General features: G+C 48.5%; 1 protein-coding gene across 1 annotated transcript in view; it reads right to left on the bottom strand.

The window, feature by feature from the left end:
• Positions 1-2186: 2186 nt before the first annotated feature.
• Positions 2187-23324, bottom strand: part of LOC117237715 (lateral signaling target protein 2 homolog) — a 41933-nt gene continuing 20795 nt past the window's right edge. The window contains exon 2 of the mRNA XM_033501999.1: positions 2187-2575. Within this exon, the coding sequence (XP_033357890.1) occupies positions 2208-2575 (368 nt within the window). The 3' untranslated portion in view covers positions 2187-2207. The remainder of the gene's footprint in view (positions 2576-23324) is intronic.

Below are 23324 nucleotides of genomic sequence, written 5' to 3'. Positions count from 1 at the left end.
ACTTTCACACTTAAACTTTTCATGCTTGAACGAATCTCGTAGAAAAAGTTTATTTTTCAAAGTCGCGATATTGCCTTTAGGTTTGGAATTATAATCCAATGAATGCATATAACTTGGTTTGGAATTTTGCAAGTTTCCGTGTAAACGAAGTTTGGCTCGGTTATGACGAGTACCAGACTTTCCGCGAACGAATTCGGATCGCGAAATGACTTACTTCATCTTAATAAATTACTGCTTCGAGTAAACCCTGTGAATAACATCAAAAAGATTCTCGGAAGGGCCGCGTGTATCGCGCTATTTCCGGACAATAATTCTCATCCTCGTGTGGCCCTTTCAAAGCGTCGAATGTCTCTGCGAAACTTTCTACGGTGTACTCGTCGTATTAACTCGTAGCAGTAACTCGCAATTGTACCTAACGTGATCCCACTGGACGATTTCTAAAGTTGTTCGATCGTTTCGTCCACCGTCTTTCTTGGTAGTCGTTTTGCATATTGTCTCGTTTTGCGGACAACGAGTTGACGTAAATCGTCCATCTGATGGTCTGTTTCGCCTCGGAGGACTTACCCTTCTGCTGTTTTTCTATCGCATTCGGAGAGCTAATCGGATCGGTTTAAGGGAGAGCGATGGGACCAGGAACAGGGCACAATTATTCCTCGCCTTTATTTTAAATGTCTTCGTTTATTTCGACTCACTATACACGCTACTAAGATTCCGTTCACACACACGCACTCTCTGCTTCCCTTTCACGCGTCTATCACCTCGCAGACCATCAAGCGCGATACGGATTTACATCTTACGCGATCATAAAGCTCACTAATTAAACTGTTGACCAGGTATATTGCAGTATCCCATCTATCGTTTATAAATCTCTTTCCATTTATTTATTTATCTATTTATTTATATTCGTTTGTCCTGTTGTCTCCCTTTTCGTTTATTCTAATCATGCTCGACAAATCTATCTCGTTTATGCGTAATATTATCGGAGGGGGAGGGCGGGGAGAGGGATGAACGATGTATATATAATATATATAGCTTATGTACAACGACGAGCACTTCACGACTGAACGGCTCTCTTTTATAATTTATACGCTATAATAATTACTTAATAACTTACGTAAATCGCCGATGCTTCCTCCGGATTTCTTTTGGCTTTTTTTTTTTTTATTCACCACGATTATCTCCTTTCGCTTTTCCGCAAATAAATACAATATGGTACAGGTGTCCGCAGAACGGTCGCAGCAATTCGTCCTAGATATTCGTTAAAGGAAATGTGACATTCGTTCGACGTTTCGTACAGGATACGTACTTTACTCTCTTTCGTGTAACGTGGATTACACTTTGCTTGCGCGCCTCCCTTCTAACCCTTTGCGATAAGAATCCACGTAAAACACCCGATGAAATAGGGTGGTCCGATCGCGACTGTAACACGAAAAACATCGTCCGGTTTCATCGACGGGTTCTCGACGGGGCTTGGCTGTGAATATTTGGCAGTCTTTAATTTACAAAACATTTTACAGCGATCGACGAGTCGCTACCTCCGAAAGGGTCGTTCATTCGGTGTCCCCATCTTGACACGTCGACACGATCGTTTTGGACCGGGTCACCAACGACGCCTATTATCCGTCTTGTCAGACCGTTGCAGACTTTTGCAGACTCTATTCAGTCTTTGTACATCTTCACGACGAAGAAACGTCGCGGACGACCTTATCTCCGCGAATAAATCCCATTTCTTCCAACAATATCCAACAATATCTTCCTATACAGTCTCGCCGAAACGGCTTCGTCTTCGTCCGTTCTCCGCGATACGTTGCCGAAGAAGACGCTTTCTTTGTACTATGCCTTGTCCTTCCGTCCCTACGCATCGATTACGATACACCCGAAAGACACGCTGTCGCGACGATCACGGTCGATCCATACGATGATCTCGATCGACTCCGTATTTTCCTCGTGCTCTCTCCTACCAAGTAGATACTAAACTGCGAGAGTCCTACTCGTAACCCTGTCGAGTCGATGCACGTAGAAAAGGAGATCCGACTCGACCCTCGCGTAGCCTCCCACAGGTCGCGTTAGGCAAACACAGGGAACGTTTCCAACGATCGATCGATTATCTTTCTCGATTACTCTCGGCAGACGGCTGCCTTGGCGAGCCTCTAGTTGCGAGAAATCGCGGTTTTTCCTCAACGACGAGCATCGAGGCGTCTCGTTCCCTACGACTTCTCGTCCATACTGCTCGGCAGAGGTCGTTTCTTCAAGATCCCAAGATCCTGCACGTTCTCCAAGAACGTCTTGTGATGTTGCGCGACCAGCAGCGGGTTCACCGTCTGCACGTCCTTCTTCAGTTCCTCCATGTCCCTCTTCAACTTCGCCCGTCTGTTCTGGAACCACGTGATTACCTGAGCGTTGCTCAAACCCAACTGCGTGGCGATCTCGTCTCTGTCGGCCGGGCTCAAGTACTTCTGGTACAGGAATCGTTTCTCCAACTCGAAGATCTGCTGATTGGTGAACGCCGTTCGACTCTTGCGCTTCTTCTTCGGCTGCTGCCGGTTGTTGAACAGGTTTAGGTGGTTCGCTTGCTCTGCAACAAATACGGTTCGACAGATGGTTAGACGAGACGTGTTCGTTGTCGCAACGGGTTCGACGCGTTCGTCGCGTTAATAGAATCGATTCCCGTTGATAAGAGTTTCAAGTACCAACGAGTTGTTATTACGTGTCACGTGATCGTTCCCACGTTTCTCGTCCGGCGGCTCAAGGTAAAGAAACGTGATTGCGGAAACGTGTGCGCGGAGAAATAAGGTAGAACCAATCGATTCGAGGCATGCGTGACTTCTTGTCGGCGAATCCCATCGAATCGAGGACGTTAATGATTTCTATTCCATATCGTTAGCAACAGATGTGGGTAGTCATCGCGTCGACTACGATCAAAAAATTCTTTCGCCTAATAGAAAATATCGAGTTAGAAACATCGAACGAGTCTCTTCGACCGTACGACACGTACGCGTACAGTAACCGTTTCCAACGCTTCGAAAGGTCTGAAATTTCGCGTTTTAAGATGCACGAATTCGGAGTGTTGGAAACGGAACATTCCGGTATACGAAGCCACCCAGCGCAAAAGAAATACGTCCTGAAATTCGAGGGTCGATTCTTTCTAGTCCTCTTTCTAATATCGAAATTTCTTAATCTCCGAACGAGACGGCTAGAGGAGAAATGCAAAACGAATCGGACATGGTCGGGCGTGTTTGAATGCCCGGCACCTAGAACAGGGTCCCTTCTGCCGCACGGCGTTGCTCCACTCAGCTTCCACGGCCACAAATCAGATGCATTTTCGTGCGGTGGTAGGGATCTCTCCATAAAAATCGTATTACCTATTCGTCACGGTGTTCAGAGGACGGGATTCCAGCGGAGCTTCTCGTCCACCGGATGTTGGAATTTTCGTTGCTTTCGGCCGTGGTACCCTCGACGAAACGATCCCAATTTGACGGACGCGGACGATACAAACCGAAATGCGCGGTTAATACGATAATTGTTCGAGCGTTCGAGCTATAGAGTTGCTTTCAGAATTACAGCGATTCGCTATCGATATTTCTGCCGTAGCCTTTCTCTCGTATCTACCGTTTCGAAATTGGCGTCGATGTAGAAACGGAAAATCGAGAATCCATCCGCGGCTGACTTCATCGTCGGGCAAACGCCGTTTGTAAGCGTCGCGATACCGCCGACGGTCAACGTCCACATGCCGTCCACTTTGAATCGAGCTGTACTTTCCTAAACGATAAAGTCGTTTGAACAGTTCATCGCGCGCTCGTTTTTAGCGACACGCTCGCAATTTTTTCCATCCATTTCGGCGATCCCTCAAGGAGGGTACACAGGAAGCCGAACGCGGCGGGAAACGGTGGCGAGATTAGCGACGGCCGTTTTCGCGATGGCGTTAGCCATTAGGAAATAATCGAACCGAGCGACGAAAAAGAGAGGCGGCCGATGAGTCGTGGACAAGGTAGCCGCGGAGTCTCTACAGGATCAAAGAACGCCGCCATCGGTCACACCTGCGCAACCCGACCGTACAGTCCAGCTTGAAAACTACCTCGCCGATCAGCGATCGGCCTTGCTTCGTAAGCGTTCGCCTCAAGGATGCAACCTTCCGTCATTCTTTCGCCGTCGTTTCAAACGCGTCATATCTTCACCCCTTAACTCTCGTGCATTGATTTCTCGGCCGATCGAACAAATTTTCGTAAGCAGAGAAAATTCTGTATCTAATCGTTCGTCTGTCGATTTATCGACGCGACGAATTACGTTAACAAATCGGTGATCCATCGGAGGCGTATTTTGTTTTTGAGGAGAAGATTTTAACAGAACTGTCTCTGATTCGTTTAATCCAAAGTAATCGGAAAATCGGTGTCGCGAATAAATCGCGTCTCGAAACGAAAGATACGTTTTGCGAAACGTGTAATTCGAACGAACGAACGTTGACAATCGGCCGAGGAAGCGGACGGTATATTCCGCTTAAGAACGCGGTTTCGATCCTTTAATTGTAAATTACCGAGTTAATGGCGTCGGCTCTCACGGCTCTCGATCGCCACGCGTTCGCGATTCGGTCGAGCATCTCTGTGGACTTTCGCCGCCACGTATCCGCGCCGAGTTATCGGCACCTATCGACCAAGATAATATCTATTACGATGTCTATTACCGACGGAAACTGCTTTCGTAACGGTTCCCCCCCCCAAGCGCGCAAGAAGAAGCGCTTTTCTATCCGCTTTTCTCGGTTTTATCCGCGCTTGTTTTTCCTCCGGCACGGTGGACACGTTCGACTACTTTTCTAAACCACACCCGGAAACTACTTAATTACCAGTAGGATAGCAGAGCGTTTAGCGTTCACCGAAAGTGTTATTACATCGCCGTAAAGCATGCAGATTCACCGTTTTAATGCCTCCGGTGATCGAGTCCGTTTCTTGCGCCCTCTTTTTTTCCTTCTTTTTTATTGCTCAGAGAACTCTTCCCTTACAATCCAAGGAATTGTCTAATTGTAAGCGTCTAACGCGCTGGCTCGCTACAAGTGGCAGTGCTAATTACGCTCGTACCAGCTCGTTTACCTCGAAAATTACATCGTCTCGCCGCTACTTTATCATCTGACGGCTGTTTAAGGAGAAGCTGCCGCAAAAATGCTCCGCATCCATCGTAAAGATTAACGTTTTGCCTCGGTTTACGAGTCGCTTCTTGTCGTTGTCGTTGCCGTCGTCGTTTTCCATTTAGAAGCAATCTTTTTTTCTTCTATTCTACCCTCGCTTCGTTTTCCCCTTTCTCGGTATCCGCCATCCGAACGTGACGTACGCGAGCACGGTTTTTCTTTTCGGGTACGCCGCGTTTCGAGCGAGAAAAGTACACGATAATTTTGTCGTCCCGTCGTCCTGCACTTTGTCTGTTGCGCGGGGCTCGAATCTCTCGAAGCAGAATCCAGAAATACAACGATGGCAGGCGATGGTCGAGGAAAGAGAAGCGACGGAGAAGCGACGGAGAAGCGACGGAGAAGCAACGGAGAAGCGACGGAGAACGGAAGAAACGAGAGAGCTCGCAGAGATATTAGTTTCTGCGGTTGACTCGCCGCGGAGATTTAATTCGTTTGATGTTCACGAATTCGCCGCTTCGTCCTTTCGCAATGCTTCTCTTTCTCTGCGTCTTGCCGTTATTGTTGTTGCCGTTGCTGCTGCTGTTGCTGCTGCTTCTCCATGATTCGCCTCGTCTCCCCGTCCCGTATATTTTCTCACCTTTCTTTGTCATTACGTGGTACTTTGTATTTCGTCAGCACCCTCTTCTCGCTTCTGCATCATCCCTCTTTACAGAGAGCTAAAGACAGAATTTTTCACGGACTCGTACTCCACTCCTTCGATCGTGTCAGCGATGATATGCATTGCGCGTATTCTATACATTTGTATTTTTACCGATTACGCTCTGTTTCTTAATCTATCGATTCTAATTCGATAGCGCGAGTTCAAATTCCGAGAATTTTAATTCATTTCGTGGAATGTCGTAATTTATAATTTCGTTTCGTCGCCTATCAGGACCAGAAGAAAAGGAGCTAAAGAAGCGGCGTTGGCTGATAAGAAAAGGATCGACGAGGCGTCGGGCGACCCTCGTCGCTTCCGATACCGTCGATCACAGAAAAAGGAGAAGACGATCGGACCACCTGCCGCACTCTCTAGCTAGGTGGACCACAGGTGGCCAGCAACGGTCGTTCGATTAACACGGTGACTGTGCCGAAATCGCGCTTCATTACGAGACCTGTTATCCCTGTCCATTCTCCCTTGTTTCTCCGAAACAGGCGAAACGAGCGAAACGAGCGAAAGGGGCGATGGATCGTCGACGGTCTTTCGTAAAAGAGGCAAGAGGAGAAGGGAAAAATGGAAAAACGAGGAATGGAAAAACTATTCGAAAGACGCGAGGACCGTAGACGTTACGGGCGTCGATTCGAAGTTGCAAAGCGGTCGTGCGTCATTAACTTCCAAGTTTCCTCCTTGGTCGGTATCTCTCCGTCGATTACAACCGCGAATATATTAAAAGCAGCGGCGTCATTCGTCTCGCGTCCCGTCCGCCATTAATAAGCTATCAACGTAAATTTTATTTTAACGCGTTAATCCGCAGACGTACGACGGCCCTTCAAGCGGAAGTCATCGCGTTGGCACTCGATGCCGCGGTGGCAGCCGAGTTTCCGCACGCCAATTGGCGTGTCCGTTCGCTGTTGATACCGTGCCGATACCGTACGAGCGATGAAGATAGCCTACCTGTACAGGGAGCAGTTGGAATTTCACCTTTGGATCCGTTTCTTTTTTCCTTTTTTTTTTTTTTTCAACTACTGACGTTTTTTGTCACATGTTCAGGCGTCTCGTGTGCTTAACCGCCTCGTGCGCCGCGTTCCACCGGCAACGGGATGTACGATCGATACTGTCGGTGGCCTGTGTCAGAGGTCGATTCGCGCGTGCTGCCGTAAATTTCGTGACTTTTTATGGGCCGCTGAACGACCGCGAAATGAAACGACGGTGACGCGTGACGAGCCGAAGACCGACAACCGATGCCTCGTTTTTTTATTTTCCCGTGGTTCGCGCGAGAATTTGAATTTCACGAAGACGAAAGAAAATCGAGCAAAGTCGGGAAAAACTACGTTGCCATTGTAAAAGTAAAATTATCATAGAATAGGTTTCGAATCGTAAGAAAGTTTTATTACGGCAGAACGGTGCGTGGGTTAATGAAATTAGCGGACTGAGAAACGAAATTATAAATCGCGCGTTAATTACGGTGTAGAAACCAGCCTGCCTTAACGAACAGCACGCATAAAAAGTTGGATAATAAATGTCAGCAGTGAACCCTGATGCAATCACCGAAGGATATCTTGCGATCGGTACATATATCCGAACGAACGTGGCCTCGTGAAAACGCGTCTGGTTAACAGGGACGAAAGCGTTCGGCGGCCATTTTGGTTCCGCTCCAACAGGAACCGCTCGAGTAGAATAGGCATCGAAGCTAAGAGACGATTTTCAAACGATCGGCCACAGATCCAATAAATTATTCGCTAACGGTTTCTCGTTAACTGACTTTTGATACGGTCAAACCGTGAACACGGTTCCGTCGCTTAAGAAAATTCGATCGATCCGCTCGATCATCCTACTAATAATTTCTCCGAATGCCGCTTATCGATCGGTACGTTTCGTTGTTGAAAGTACGCAGCAGAGGAGATGGAATGAGAAACGGAAACCGGGTAATCTGACGGGTAATCCGAAGGGTAATCCGAAGGGTAATCCGAAGGAAATACGAAAGATTGCGCGGATTATCGAGATCGTTCTGAACGAAGTCCGGAGCATGTTTGGGAAAGTAGCTTTTGATTTCCACGAGAGAAGAGTTTCGGAAGAACGAAGAAACAACTCGCGACCAACGTCCACTAACGAGCGTGTATCATCGTTCCGTGTGGGACGATACGCGTGAAACGCTTTCTCGCTCCTTGTACTCGAACGAACGAGCGTTGTTGCGTTTCCGTCTGTTCAGCGTTCGACGAAAGATCCTCGCGATATTCGGCCGCGTAAAAATTATTACGTTTTTCGGCTATACGCGCAAGAACATTAATACTAACCGCGTTTTCCTCTATCCCTCTGTGTCTCTTTCTCTCTCTCTGGCTAATACTTACAGCGAAAGAGAATCTGTTTCTTCGCTCTTTATAAAATACATAGTAATCTATGTTGATTTTGAAACGTCGTAATCTCGTCGGCTGAGAATTCGTTCTTGCTCGAATGCCTGTAACGCGTTTCTATCGCGTTCGTTAACTAGAAAAAGAAGAGAATATCGAACGAAGGGAGCTTCGTGAACCGTTCGACGTGTAGTTATTCGAGATACTAACGTATATACGAGCTGGGCGGTTAAGAGCGATCACAAAGAAAGTAGAAGCGTGTATAATGCGGAATTATCGAGTGGCAGACAGGTATGCTGGAAGAACGACCTGCCTGCAAGCCCATCGACGTGATTTTTGGAGCGAGACGAAAAACTAGCCGACCGGTTAGCGGCATGAATCGCGAGACAAGAGGAACAGGGTATAAAAAGAGCAAGGGAAACAGCCTACGGATCCGATAATAACCGATGCGTTGCTCCATCGAACGAGGCTACTTCCACGATCTCATAAATTTATTGTATCGTGATAAGTGGAAAATTCGAAGGTATCTTAATCGATCATTAACCGATTTATCCGCTGGATCCCTGTCACGGCATCGCCGACCGTTCTCTAGATAAGACCATTCAACCTTTTATTCCTGTTGCGTGTTTACGGTTGTACGGTATATATATCGCGTGGAAGAAAAGTACAATTTCGAGCCTGAACATAGGTATTCCAAATTTGAAATCCTAAAACACCAATACCTTTCGATATCACCAAGTATTAAGATCAAAGTTGCATCATCGCGAGATCGATCGAAACAACGCGATCGATTCAGAGTTGGCGAGAGAGGCGAAAAGCGGCCACCACCCCCGTCGACTGTTCGATGCCCAACCCCGACCCTGTGTACCATCGGCGGCGAGGGAAACGTTTCGCGAGTGTCCTATAAATAAGACAGAGGCTGTCCGGTGACGGGCTAACATCCGAGGCATCGCCGGTATCAAAATACTCGTTAGAAAAGCTCGCCGGTGGCACGCGTCGCCGCTTCCCCGAATATTTTGCTAATAGGTCGTTCGCTCGTGACTCGAGAGGACGCCACGAAGGATATACGTAAAGGGGACACGTAAAAAGAGGCGGGACAGCGACACCGTGGAGCAATTTGGATGTGTCTTCCGTCGGTCGACGGTCATTTGTCTCCCAGCGGCAACCATGCGCGTCCTTTCTCGTTCTCGTTCTCTCTCTTCTCTTCTCTCCTCTCCTCTCCTCTCCTCTCCTCTTCGCTCCTCTTCTCTCCTCTCCTCTCCTCTCTTTATTCTCTTTCTCTCGCTTCTCCAGCTCTACCGCGATTCTCCGTCTGTCGACCGTGTTTCCCGTCTTTTTCCATCTCTCGAGCTGCCGGCAACTTCCTTCCCTCCCCCGGCTAACCCGAGGGGCTTTGCCCACATGTCAACGATATATTTTCTGCCGGCCCACAAATCGTTTAGCGGGTAATTTTGAAATTGGAACACTTATTTAGTCGTTTAGGCCCAAGGGCAGAACCGCAGAACACCGTCGGAGATTTATCGTTTGATTTTTCGCCGGTTTATAAATGCCATTTTCTTCCTCGCTCCCTTTTCCTTTCTCTTTCCTTCGTGCCGTTTCTTGTTTCGAGATTCGCTTCACGCTTACGCCCCGTGTCTTTGAAGTTGACGAAACGAATCGTCGGTTTGCCGATGATGTAGTACGAGAACGTCGCTTCTTTCGTTCGTAGATTCTGGTAATTTCTGGGTAAATTGAATGGGTTCGCGGTAAAAATACTTTCCTCGGTGTGATGCAAATTGACACGTCAAACGAGTTATTCCGTGCCAGCTGACTCCGTTCGATTTATCGACCCCGACACCTCACCTACATCCTCCGGTTCATCAATATTCATCGTTCCTTCCCCTGTCGGATTAACGGACGGGGGATTCGCAACATCTTTGTGATTTACCGCGTTACTTTTGCCCCTGTTCCGCCTTAAAATTTATCACTCGCAGCCTTTTCTTCGAACGAATCGCAAGATCGGTGGCTAGACGAGCAAACACCGATTCTTTTCGTCGGCTGATTTCCCAATAGGAGATTTAATCAGCCAGAGACCGTTCCAATTTCGATAGCGGCAGAGGGAAAATGGCCAACGTCGAATCGATCGCAGGCGATACGACGCGAACAAGCAAAGAGAGATAGGGGGAAAAAAAGAGAGCGGGCAAAGAGAGCGAAAGGCGGAGCAGGAAATAAGTATGGCCGCCATTTTGGGTAAGATTTGTCTTCATTAGGACTTCCTGCGGCGCCGTTAACGTCCCACCTGGTGTTACAAGGTGTTGAACCACTCGAAGCAGTGATATTAGCGACTGATGAAACGATATTGCTCCTGATGGGTGGTCCCTCTTCACGGAGCCGTTGATGAAGACGCCAACAGTTGGCTCTCCTTCGTCTTCTTCGTAGCCGGGCTTACGACCTGCCTGAACCGACTTATTTGCCCCCGCCATCCTAGCTTTACCCGCCGTGTCGTGCAGAATAGATATGTTTTCGTCGCGCGTGCCTCGTGCTCGCCCTTCTCGTACGCCAACCTTTTGCCGATCGTTTAAACTCGTTTTCCCGGTAGCGTTTTCGCGACTTTCCAATCGATTCGTACTCCGATAAAACCGCCAATCTTCGAATTTGAGCGAAAGTTTGCGCGAAAGTGCACGCGACGCTGCTCCGAAGGCGGAATGCCGAAACGAACGCGCGTCGTCGCTGCTTGCTCTGCTTAATAACCTCGAGCAACCAATTAATTTTAGACGGTCGAGATCCAGCAACCGAGGACGCGCTATCTCGTCCATTCACCGTCGCGAGAAACGGCGAAACGAAACCCGATTCTCGTCTCTAATTAAATCGTATTACCAAGCCTATGAATGAATAACGCTTACGGTAAAGAGCGTTCGTCGACGAGAGACACGATGTTTAGAGGGGGTTGGCCTCGCTCGACATAATTCTTCGAACGCGTCGCGCCCGATGCAAGTAGCAACGTAACGTTCCACGCCGAGACATCTCTTTCTCGTCTCTTGAAATAACAGACGTTTCAAGAGCCGTTTGGCCGCGGTGCGATGATCCTATTAAAACGGACTTCTTTCTCAGATCTCCATCTTGCTCCATCTTGCTCCGTCTTGCTTCATCCTCGTGACGAGCGTCGCACGTTCACCCTCTCTCTCCTCGCCGTTTCTATTTCCGGCGCCAGTCCCCTTTCGCCCGCTTTTACCGGCTTTCAAATCGTCCCAAGACAGTCGCTCGATTCACGTGCCGCTGATTAGCGTAATTATCACAGGCATTCCTCCTACCGTTGGGCTCTCGATTCTACGTCACGTGAAAATTGACGCACTTTCGTCTCAACTGCAATTTCTTGATCGAACGCGCTCGAACCCGGTCCTGTAACACTCGCAGAGTCTCCTATCGTACGTTATATCCCCAGTATACTACGACGTAATCCGCCGGTTTTTGCTATACGACTCAACGTTAATCTTCATCGGGCTGGAAATTCGCACGGAAAACAAGCGAGAATGCAGAGGCTACCTCGTTTACGCGAGTTCAACTATCGGTCCGGCGATCACCGGCGCAAGAAACGAACGCTTTCTACGCAACGGTAAACACAGGATCGCCGGAAGCAGAAAAGCAAGAGCCAGTCACAGACCGTGTTTTTCATTGGCGTATTTAAAATGCGCGCTCGTCCGCACCTCGTCGAGGGACGCTCGTCTCGTCGCGGCTACTGACAGGACGTCGTCTCCCGGTCATTAGTTACGGCGTCGTCACTTCTGCAATTAGAAGCCACTAAGCATTTTTTCTCTCTTCCCTTCGCGCGGTCTGCACGCGTATCCGTGTGTGCGTAAACACGCGTGCGCCTTCCGAGCGCGAGCGCGTTTACGAGCTTGCTCCTGGCGAGCGAGTCAACACGCCAGCACCGCGTTCCCAAGAGGATCCTCACGCGACAATGCGTCGCGTCGTAGGTAGCGCGTTAACGTAGCTACCGTAGGTACTCGTGTTCGTAAACGTTCCCATTAAACGACGGGAAACAACCCCGAGACGGACAAGTTTCGCCTTTCGCGACCGGACCAAAAGTAGATCGCGTTCCTTTCCCCCTCCCTCTTTTCGTTTTTCGCGTTATTTCAGTTATTCGGCACGAACGGTACAAAGTAAAATTTGAACTACGAATGTCTCGAACGCCTCCTTTTCGATATCTACAAATTTTCTCGTTGTTCCCGATTCTCTAAGACATTGTTACGGAATAAAACATTAACTTCTACTTCTCGACGGCGCGAGCTCTTAATTCTAGAATAAACGATCCTTAGCATATAGGAGCTGGTAATTTCTATGCTTATCCTACAATTTCCACTCTGTACGCGTCTCCGATATCTCGGTGAATCGGCTCTTACCATGTAGCGTCTGGGTGTTAATTAACACGAGTTAAACGATCCGTGTCAGCGGCTGCAGCAGCGTCGTTGACAGACAGACTGAACGATTTCCGTATCTCTCAGCGGTGGGGAAAATCGCGTCAACGTACGAGCGCGATTACAAGGCGCAACCTCGTTTTCACCGGACGCGTTCAACCCCGGAAGCTGGCCACGATTCCCCCGAGTCCAATATCCAGCCGGAGGTTCGACAGTTTACACGGTATTGAGTAACAACGCTCGTAGGGCAACGCTCCTTCTTGGAAAACAATTTCTGTCGTCAGGGTTGCATTCCAACGGTTCTACGAACGTAGGCTTCGCGGTCGCCTCGTGAGGATAGCCCGACGCTTTCGCCCGTATAAATCAGCGCTCGTCGTGACCGTCGAGATTTCTTGGGAAAGCTACATCCCTAGAGCTTGGTCGTTCCTTTCGAGGGCAACGAGAAAACCAGAGGACAACAACGTTTCCTTCTCGAAAAAAAAAAAAGAAAAAACCAGCAGCATCTTCCGGGTGATCGGAATTAACCGATAGATCGGATCAGCCTGGTTTCTCGAGTCGTCCGGAGAGAGAACAGTTTTGTTATTATTTATTCGGCCGGTGGTGGTTCTTGACACGTACCAACTAGCTAGAAGGGGCACGATACGGCAACTGGCGATCGCTGGAAACGGCAGCAGGGGCGGAAAGTGGCGTGATGCGTACCGAAGGGCGGTGGCTATCGACTAGACAAATGATAGAGCGGTGTTTTCGATAAACTACAAACAACCACAGACCAGCCTAGACAGCGTGCACGAGTATGAAATAATTCCCCTCTCGATTGATATGTTAATTACACGCAACAATCAACCCAGAAAATTAATACTCCGATCGTTCCCTACAATCGATCCCCGACCCCTTCCTAGACGCGTTTCCCAACACTTTTCTCGCCGTAGTAATTACCGCGATTCCTCTATCAACGCTTTGAAATCGATCGTTTTCCCTATCCGGTGTAGCTGTCTCGGCTGTTTCTACACCGGATTCGCTTGCATCGAGCAAACGTTTCCAATACAATTTTCAACGCGTTCGAAGATCGACGAGGAAAGTGTTTTCAACTAAAAATTTTTCTCGATCGCGTAGACGTCGTCGTTTAGATGGAACCAGAGAGATCGCGCAAGATTCACGCGAGAGAGAAACGGGGAAGAAAGAAAAGTAGGAAAAGACGAGCAAAAAATATACGCCTGACAACTATGTAATTATCGTTTGGAATATTGCCACGCGGCAACCGATCGTCGCTCGAGACCCTGGTTTTGCCTAATGGAATGACGAATTAAAAGCGCGATCGAATCCGGCGAATTAGCCTGGCGGTCGGTGTAATTAACAAGGGGCTCTCTCTCGCGCTCCTCCATTTGCCCTCGTTAACGTGTCGTTGGCCGTAAATCCGTTCGAATCAGCTACTGTTAATTTCCTCCGTACCGTACAAACCGAACGTTCCCGTTCCTTCGATTCTCGAAACTTTCAAAGTTAAATTATGATCCAACGTTCGATTAAGGCGACGTCGTATCAAGCAACACCGTCGAATTACCGCGATTGTAATCGCGTTCCATTGGAAATCCAACCTGTCTTTGCCCCGTTCCTTCTCGCGGACGAGCTCGAAGATAAAGGAAAAGTCGAATCGTCGTTACAAGGTAGAAAGTGCGGCCGACGCTCGTCGATTTTTAATGGGCCTTCCGAGAAGACGCCGCGCCGCAGCGAATCGGTACAGCCAATCACCGTGAAACGATCGACCGACACGGCTCGCGACTAGCCATCTAGTAATATATACGCGCTCACGACGCGAGAGAACATCGTCGATAATAGTTACGACAGCGGTTGAAAGTCGCGTTAGTCAGCCGCAGCCAGAAAAACCAGATCGATTTCGCTGAGTTACGAGTTTGTTAGTCGGGCTGGCCGGTTATATCGCTCGATCGATCTCGCGACCATTCAATATCGCATCGGAGATCCAATGAAATCGGTATGATTCGAACGCGACGAATCTCGACCTCGTCGCGTCGTTCGTTCTGATTTTAATGGATGGCACTGCCATCGATGGATGTCCTTCGAAATTAAGGAACAACGTATCCACCGACGGGACGCGAACGATTCGCAAACGAACTGCTAAATCCGCCTCGCGGCCGTTTCTCCTCTCTTTTCTCTCCAAATCGATCGAATGCAAATCGAAGGATAGCGCGATACGCCAACGAAAGCATGCGGGAGTGGCAGTGAAAGGATCAAAGTGTCTCGAAGAGATTTCCCGGCATAATCCACTCGTCGGAGCTACGTTGAACTACGCGCGATACTCGATAGTCGATAGTTTGACGCAGTTATATTAATAACATCGGGCACCTCGGCGGTCTGTCGATCTAAGAAAAGCTGTAACGGACAAATGATTCTATTTAATGACTCGCGCTATTAACGCACCTGCGGGGATTAAATCGCCAAATAAAAACTGCTTTTTGCTCGGGACGAGCGTTAGTCACGAGAAGGAAAAAAAAAAAGAAAAAGAAGAAAAAAAAGGAAGGTGAAAAGAAGGAAAAAGGAAAAAGATTTCATCGGAGAGGATCAATCAATTACGGATTTGTACCACTCAATAACGCGTCTTTTATCTTGGCGATTGTGCGTGAATAAAATTATCGATAAGTACTCCGATGATTAATCGACGGTATTATTGTTAATTACCATTCTAATGAGTGATTGATCGAGGGAACGACACCTGCGATTAGTTACACATCGAACAATTAATTACAGGGACAGAGAGAGAGAGAGAGAGAGCGGGGGTGGGGCGGAGACGACACTCGTAGCTGAGTTTCGCCGGAGTCATTCCATCGTCAATTTTTATTAAGAAACAATGAGATTGTTTCGTCGATTCGCGATTCTTTCGTTTCGATGATCGCTTAACCGTCGGTTCCTTCTTTCACCGGGCCACCGGTTCTTTCTCTCTCGACGGGCGGTAAGTAAACGATGAAAAAGAGGACAATAAACGAGAATAGAATGAAAACGCGAAGCGTCTACGGAACGGATCGTCGATGATCCGATTCTATGAGATCCGATCCGGCACCGGTTCGCCACGCTTCGTTGATGGAAAGGAAAACAAGACAATAGAACACGGTCTTTGATCAGCTTCTTAATTTCCCGTCCGAATCGATTGTCGTGAGTCGCTCCTTTGCCTCTTTGTCCGAAAAGACCGAACCTATACCCCTTACCCACCCTTCCACCCCTGCCGAATTAATTCGCATTGTAAAAACAGTTGCGGATCGAAGGGTTCTTCTCGCGAGCGGACCATGCAAAAAATCGCGCGGAAACTTTTCAAGATCGCCGCCTTTTGGCGCGATTGGGGCACTCGAGGCGAGTACAGTTCGCGTAGATTTGAAGGAGCAGACGGCAGAAAGATATCGCGAGTATATTCGAAACGCGTAAAAATAACGATATCCTCTTACGAGAATGAAATTACTATTGGCGAAGCAAGAAAATTTAGCACAACGTTGACATTTGGTTCGTTTTAGCGTTAACGTTTTAGCTTTAACATCGCTGCTACGGACGATTCTAACACGATATCACTGACAACAAGTAGACGTTACGTCCTTTGGACGAAACATCCTTCGTTCGTACTTGCCTAGTCTTGCGACAATTCCGACTCGAGCAACGATACCCTGAAACCGGCAATAAAGAGAAATCGCGAGGTCCGCGGAGAAGGGAGGAACAGTGGAAGAGAGGCGAAAAGACAGGTTCCAGTTCCTCCTGTAAGCTGCCTCCTTCGTTCTCGGCCGATCCGCCATTTAGTTTAGTCGTTGTTCCGTATAAGGCAGCGATCGACGATGAACGACAACCGACTAAGCCTAATTAACAGCCATCTAGTATCGCCTCGTGTAAATTCACCCGGTGGCTATTAGCGACGATACTTTCCAACCTCTTCGCCAATCGAGAAAACAACCATTGGAATATCGCAAGGCTCGGTGCATCGCGGCTGCAAATTACTAGAAATACGTTTACGTTGGTTAACCGAGTCTTCTAGCGAAGCGTTTAACCGGAATAGCGGCCGGTTAACCGTGGCAAAGCTATGGGCAAAGGTACGGGCAAAGGTACGGGCAAAGACATGGTCAAAGGCAGCTGTGTCAACGGACGTTAAACGAATTCGATCTTAACGCGTTTATTCTTTCGATCGGTATTTGAGAAGGGTGCGAGATTCTGCTTCCACAAACACGTCTAATCCTTTAGGGTATAAAAAGATCCATGTTTTCTCACTAAATAGCGGCTAATTAGATCGCTTGATACGAAGCGAAAAATAGAAACACAATGGCGGCTGTTCACCGGAGCACGATGTTGTCACGGGTTGTAATTAAGCGCCGCGGCTTTGTAAAACTCGCGCGGTGGCTTTGTATAGTAGTTATCATCGATATCGATCTTCCCGTGGGTGGCGCTTATTGCCATGGTGTCGCGAAGAGTTATTAAATACACGCGGTACGACAACCGATATTAAATCGTCAATGCGACGCGTGATTTATGGCGTCGCGTGAGAAACCACCGCCAATACGCCAGTGCTGGAAACAGAGGATAAATCTGTCATGTTCTATTGTTGGAAATTGCCAATGAGAAGTGCCGGATAGAAGAGATCGCAAAGAACGGCTAATGAATAATTAATTATTCAGACACTTGTCGTTTTTCTGAGAGCCAGACGTGAAAATCGATCGTGTTCGCGCCGAAATATAGCCGAACGCCGATTCGAACAGCATCGAATACGTCGATCCAAAGACCCCGTTAGAAAATATCGTTCGTATTAGCGATGACATTTATCCCGAAAGACGAGCATTTCCACGGCGAAAAGATCGGTCTTTCGTAGGCGTTTCGCAACGCGGTCTCTTCTAGGTCCAGTCGTCATTAGACGTAATTGGTGGGATCGATCGATCAATTGCACGCGGACAAGTTGGCGCGATAGCTGGCAGAGCCAAGTGCATCTCAACTTCGTCCACTTCGTCCACTTCGTCGATATTATACGTGGACCCTCGTCGAGCGAGGAGAAACGAACGAGCCCCTGTGCGATTCGTTCCAAAGGTCGCGCGCGCCTGCGGCTGCTGGAAAATCTAGTCGAAACGATCCTGTCGACGATCGTTGCGCAACGGGCCGCGTAATTGGAAGCATCTCCGTCGATCGATCAGGGTAATCGCGAGATGGAACGTGCCGGTGCACCGTGTCAAACGTCGCCACCTGTACGCGTAGCTAAGCCGATTGCGTTTTCACCCAAGCTTTCCTTCGCTTTTCGATCGAGTCGTTCGCTCGTGAGAGTCGGCCGCGACTAATCGCGCAGATGTTTACAGGCAAATCGATATAGGTGCCTAGGATCACGAGTTTGTTGAAGACTCGTGTGCCAAGCAGATGTCGCGGTAGGTGTTCTTGGCTGCTTCTTCGCAAGTTTCCCATTAGGCGAGCTGCGAGATGTGGTTTACAACGACGCTAGAGTCGTTCGCTATCTGCAACGGAAAAACAATCTCCGCGCGTTTCCAAGCTTTGATCGTTCTGACTGTGAACTCTGCTCGCCTCTTACATTATCTTCGGATCGATACCGTTCTTCGACTTGACATAGACTTGGCGTTTCTTTGCCATTCCTTTCGCGCAATCTTATTTCTCCGACTCCAACGATAGAATAAACATCGCGTGCGAAACCTGTCATCAGTTTCCGATAGATCGGATAGAGAATTACGAATCGCCGAGTCTGCGAATCGTTTTCATATGGTTACTACGTATTTAGCGAGCAAAGTATCGGTAAAGGTTAACATTAGAAGGGGAAGGTTCCCTCGCATGTTTTCCGCTGTCGTAGTACACGAGTTTCGATAGGTCGCGTTATATACGAGATACGTAGAATTTGCGAATACGGCTGTCTTTACATCCAATAACGGCGACAAGGGGACTCTCCGTCCGGTGAACGCTTGGCGAAGCTTATTAAGAATTCCGCGATTGAGCGTCATCTATTATTTCAAGCGCGAGTGGTAAAACGGAGAAATAACCGGGTATACTGTAGCTAAAATGACAGGACGTAGGTCGGTTGATACGCTGTACGGTGCATCAATTGCCCCTTTTTTAAACAATGGGAAAGCGAGACTGGGATCGCTGGCGAAAACTAGCACCGCTGCGCTTTAGGAAACTTTTTCTCCCGTTTCCGATGAAACCGACGACCGATTAAAAGGATCGTTCGGCGAGCAAAGAAACGATCGACTAGCGTGGTTTATCGAGCCAGAGAGAAACGATTCTGGGACGGTGTTAGTGGCGCGGGTGTCGGAAGAATAAAAGCGGAGACTACTACGTTCGAAACTATTGTCCGGAACGATGTTTGCCTTTAAGTAATGGGCCATAAAAGTACGCAAATCGAGCGTGCCACAGGAAACAAAAACGTCAGACATTTTAACGCGTTGCAATCTCACGAACCGACGATGTTTCGCCGATACACTCCATGGTGTATATCCACGACTAAACAGCTTTCGAAAAGCCAGCGTCGTATACGCTGGTAGCAACAAGATTTCTCGAGCACATCGCCCTACCTCGAGGAATCGATTCGCTCGTGGCGCGTTTTTTCCAACGACAAAAAGCTCCGGATCTTATTGTACAGTTTGCGCGAGCAGTAGCGAGAAAGTAACGATATACGCGACCTTTCGCGGCGTGCGTCAATTATTGGCACGCAATACTCTCTGTAGGGCAAAGTATTTTTCCATTAAGCCTCGTACGGTACAAGCTGTTCGTCCAAGATCGCGTTTTGACGTTTCTCTTTTCTCTCCCTCTCTCTCTCTCTCTCTCTCGCTCTATAGTGATTTAAACGTTTTGATAAATCACGCTTCGAACTACGTTCCCTGTACGGTAGTTGCCGACCGATCAATTCCAACGCCCGTCGGCCATTTTTCGTCCATGGTCGATCAACACCGGTAGCGTTGTAATTAAAATCCATCCTTCCAGAGAAGAAACGGCGAATAATCGGAAAAACATGGATCGATCGGTGTGTCGAAACGATTTTGGCGCAACTCTATTCCACGAGTAATAGAGTATAACGCTTAGGTAGGTACTTCCATATCATTAAACCGCCGTGTTCATTCACACGGAGACCGAAAAAATCTGTAGCCAAGAAGAATCGACTAATGGACATTAGCAGGTGTTTATTTCCAAGAGAGTGAACGCGTTCTAGCTCGTCATGCAGCAGGCGCGCGTGTCTAATTTACATGGAATGTAGTCGAAAGGTTCGAGAGTCGTCGTTTACTGCCGCTCGGGCTACTTTTATTGGCCACCTTTCTTATTTCCTCTCTTTTTTTAATTGTTTCTTTTTTCTCCCCCGTATCTCGGCCTAGAGTTTCGCTCGAGCTTCTGTGGAAGACGAAAATATTTTCTCTGCGGGACCAGCGCCGACCTACAAATCTCTCGTCGTGTCGGGATACTCGCGCGAACAACTTCATTCCTTCGAGCTTCCGTGGAATGCGAGCCGAAACGTTTGTTGCCGGTGGCCATTCGGCGGAACTGAGAAATCTATGAGTGTGCATGCACGCGTTCTCCTCGTTTACCCTTTGAACTCTTGCAAGATGAGGGTTGCCCGATGATCTATCGCGAGGTCATTACGACCGTTGCTCCGTTGTCGGGGAACGGCCGACTCTAGATCCCGACTACCGACAATACGAAACGTGTTTCTCGGTTATGAAGCACTTTACCGGCGTAAAATTCAAATCTAAATTCACATTTAAATTCAAATTCGAGCTTTCAGATTCGAGCGGTTTCAAATGGGGGTTTATTAGCGAAACTCTGGCCCTTAATCGTCCAATTACGAACGAAAATGCTAATTGCAACAAGTAAAAACGCGTGTCGAGCGTGGTAACGGACGTTTGCCGATTCGTCTGGCTTTTTCTTCGGTCCTGTTCCGCCAGGACGTTTTTCTTTTCCGTGACGTTCCCTACCAACGATAACGTCCGGCGCGCGAGTATTCATAAAGCGGCACGAGTAATTAAGTAATGACTGCAAGAGGATTGGAGCGCGGCTAACACGCGGGTCGCTTCGCGGACCGATGACACCGGCGACGCGGTGATAAAAGATTTTCTTGTCCCGCGCGTGAATTACGATGCAACGCGGCCCCCGCTGCTTTTCCCCGACTTTGCTCGTTCCTAATTACCGCGCCTCCACTAACGATACTCGCGTGTTCCACCGCATCACCCTCCTTCTCGCTCCTGTTTTCTCTCGCGTTTGTCCCCGTTCTCGCGGATAACGCTCGTCGATGCACGCTTCGATCGTTGCCACACGAGAACCGCGCCACCTTCCACGAGTTTTGTATAACCTCGTATAACGCGTAAACGCAGGCACGGATATCGTTGGAAAATGGAAAAGATCTAACGGACGATTACGAGAGTTTCTTTCAAAATTTCGTTGGCTTTTAATTCGTCTGCCGCGAAACTCGATTTCCACGCGTATACACGGTAAACCTGCTAACCGTCGTAGTCGATGCTGATTCTCCGTAACTCCTTTTTCTCTCTCTTTTATCCTCCTTTATCTTTGTGTGAAATTTCTGACGTTAACCGATACTTATCTCAGAGAGGAGAAGAAAAAACGCAAACGGTGGCAAGATAGAAAAGATGCACCGTGTGCGAAGGGAACGAAAGGGAACGAAAGGGAACGGAAGGGAACGAATACTTTGGGATCGGTGCGATGATCGATTAAGGAACCCGATGCTTTATTTGCATCATTGACGTCTAAATTGGACGCATGAATGGAGGTCGCCCGCGGCGAACAGGCTAGCGGCATGGCACCGTGTTCAAGCTCACGGAGCAACAGCCGTAGACCAGAGGCCGAGATAAGTCATCAAACAAGCCGCCCGCGCGGCTATCTGCTCGTGATTCGAAGCAGAGGCCTGGTTCGTCCCCGAGACACTTCTGCTTATCGGTCGAAGCACGAAAATGGCCGCTCCTGGTACCGAAACAGCGTTCGAGCGATCGCTAATCTGTCATCGGGACGTGTTCCAACTAACAATTTCCTCGGGGTACTCGAAAATTCCAAATTGAAACTAACGCTCCCACTTTTCGATAGAAACGTCCTCTCAGGAACGTATTACGTGCTACGTCTATCAAGGAAAACCAGGATACGTTGCGCGCTTAACAATGAAAAGTCCGCGTACGGCGTCTCACCAACGCCGCGATGTTTAACCGCTTACGTAAAAGGCGCGTTTCGCAGCATTAGTTAGCAGTTAGGTAGAAACTTCTCGAACCTAACTCTGCTTCGTCGTGCTCGGCGCGTTTCCATTTTGATTATAAACGAAACGACGCAAAAACAGTTGGACTATTGTGAAAAAGTCAAGGCTCGAGTTCAAGGTATCGACGACGCCGATGACGCCGATGACGCCGATGACGCGAATCGAGCCTCGATTCGTTCTATCGTTTCACAGTCTATCCGCCCTAGTCGTTTTCTCGCTCGACCAACAGATTGAGCGGGCTTAATCGGCCGTGAAAAGAGCAAATCGTTTCGCGCGATTATCCGCCACATTGTCTCTGTCTGGTCCCCTCTCGCGATCTCCCTTTTAGTCGGTTTCCTCGAGCATCCCCTCCGATCCACGGTGTCGTTCGCTATTTATCCGGCTCTCCGCTTCCAACCCCTGTATCCAGCCGCGAGAAACACCAACCACCGTGTTTCACCGGGGTTGCGACGTTAATCGTTTCGCGCTGAAAGGTGTAACCGATTCGTAACGGCCGTAAGATCCACGAGAGCGGCACGGTAAATTCGAAAAGCCGGCTGAATACTCTCGCTGGAGCGAAGGGTGCCATGTATCGGCGAGGGTGTCGTTTAATTATTCTCAGAGAACCCGACAATTTTCCGTTTTACCGACTCTGTGCAACGAATCTCGATAGACACGGAGCAAACTAACTAACAGCGAGGAACGTTAGGAAAATATCTCTCTTCGACGATATCCGCGAGTCTGCGACAAAGCGACGGTTTCGTCGGAGATCGTTTCGCTAACCTTTCCACGGTAAGAACGAATCTCTTTCCATCTCTCGGAGAAAACACTCGTTCGACTCTGCGCGAACGAAAGAGCGTACGGACGAATCTGTGTATGAACGATCGCGCACAGTGTACGTACTTCTTTAAACGCGTAGAACCGCTTTGGTCGACGCGGAAACCAGCGGAGGTCGCGGTGTCCCGTCACAGCGAAGTTTAATTATCTTCCAGGAATTTAGTAATTTTCCGTTTTACCGTGCATCCAGTCGCGCGTTGTTTCTCAGTTTCAAACGATATCGTTCGCCTCGTTGTATCAAGGCCCACGTCTGCCGACGTACCGTGTAGATTTCAATTTGCGCTTTAGGAGATGTTGCGAGGACGAATAAAAACGAGCCGTAAAAAGAAAGGGAAGAAGAGGAAAAAAATGAAGGCTGAAGAAGGGCGGAGGGCAGGGGGGAAAAAAACTTCCTCCCCAGAAGATTCCAGATAACGGTACAAACAAGCGTTTTAAACGCCCAAGGGCGCCATTTAATTATTCCACAGGAATTCAGCAATTTCCCGTTTTATCGCCGCGCGGTATCGCTCTCGACGTTCACGGAGGGTTTCTTCGAGAAAACAGGAAACGGCCAGCGGCATTTTCGCTCGAACCTATCGGGATGATCGGAACAGGAGAGGAGCGACGTTTATTTCTCGCGACCATCGAGTCCCGTATAGAGCGCCCCGAAAAGTGGTTTTTCCAGCGACGTAACACAATAGCCTGGCTCTTGCCCGCGTGAAATAAATGGACCGATTTACGAGCCCCTACCGGCAGA

Source organism: Bombus vosnesenskii, unplaced genomic scaffold (assembly GCF_011952255.1).
Source record: "Bombus vosnesenskii isolate JDL3184/JDL3185 unplaced genomic scaffold, Bvos_JDL3184-5_v1.1 scf7180000013264, whole genome shotgun sequence".
Taxonomy (NCBI): Eukaryota; Metazoa; Arthropoda; class Insecta; order Hymenoptera; family Apidae; genus Bombus; species Bombus vosnesenskii.
This window is presented reverse-complemented; position numbering and strand designations above follow the sequence as displayed.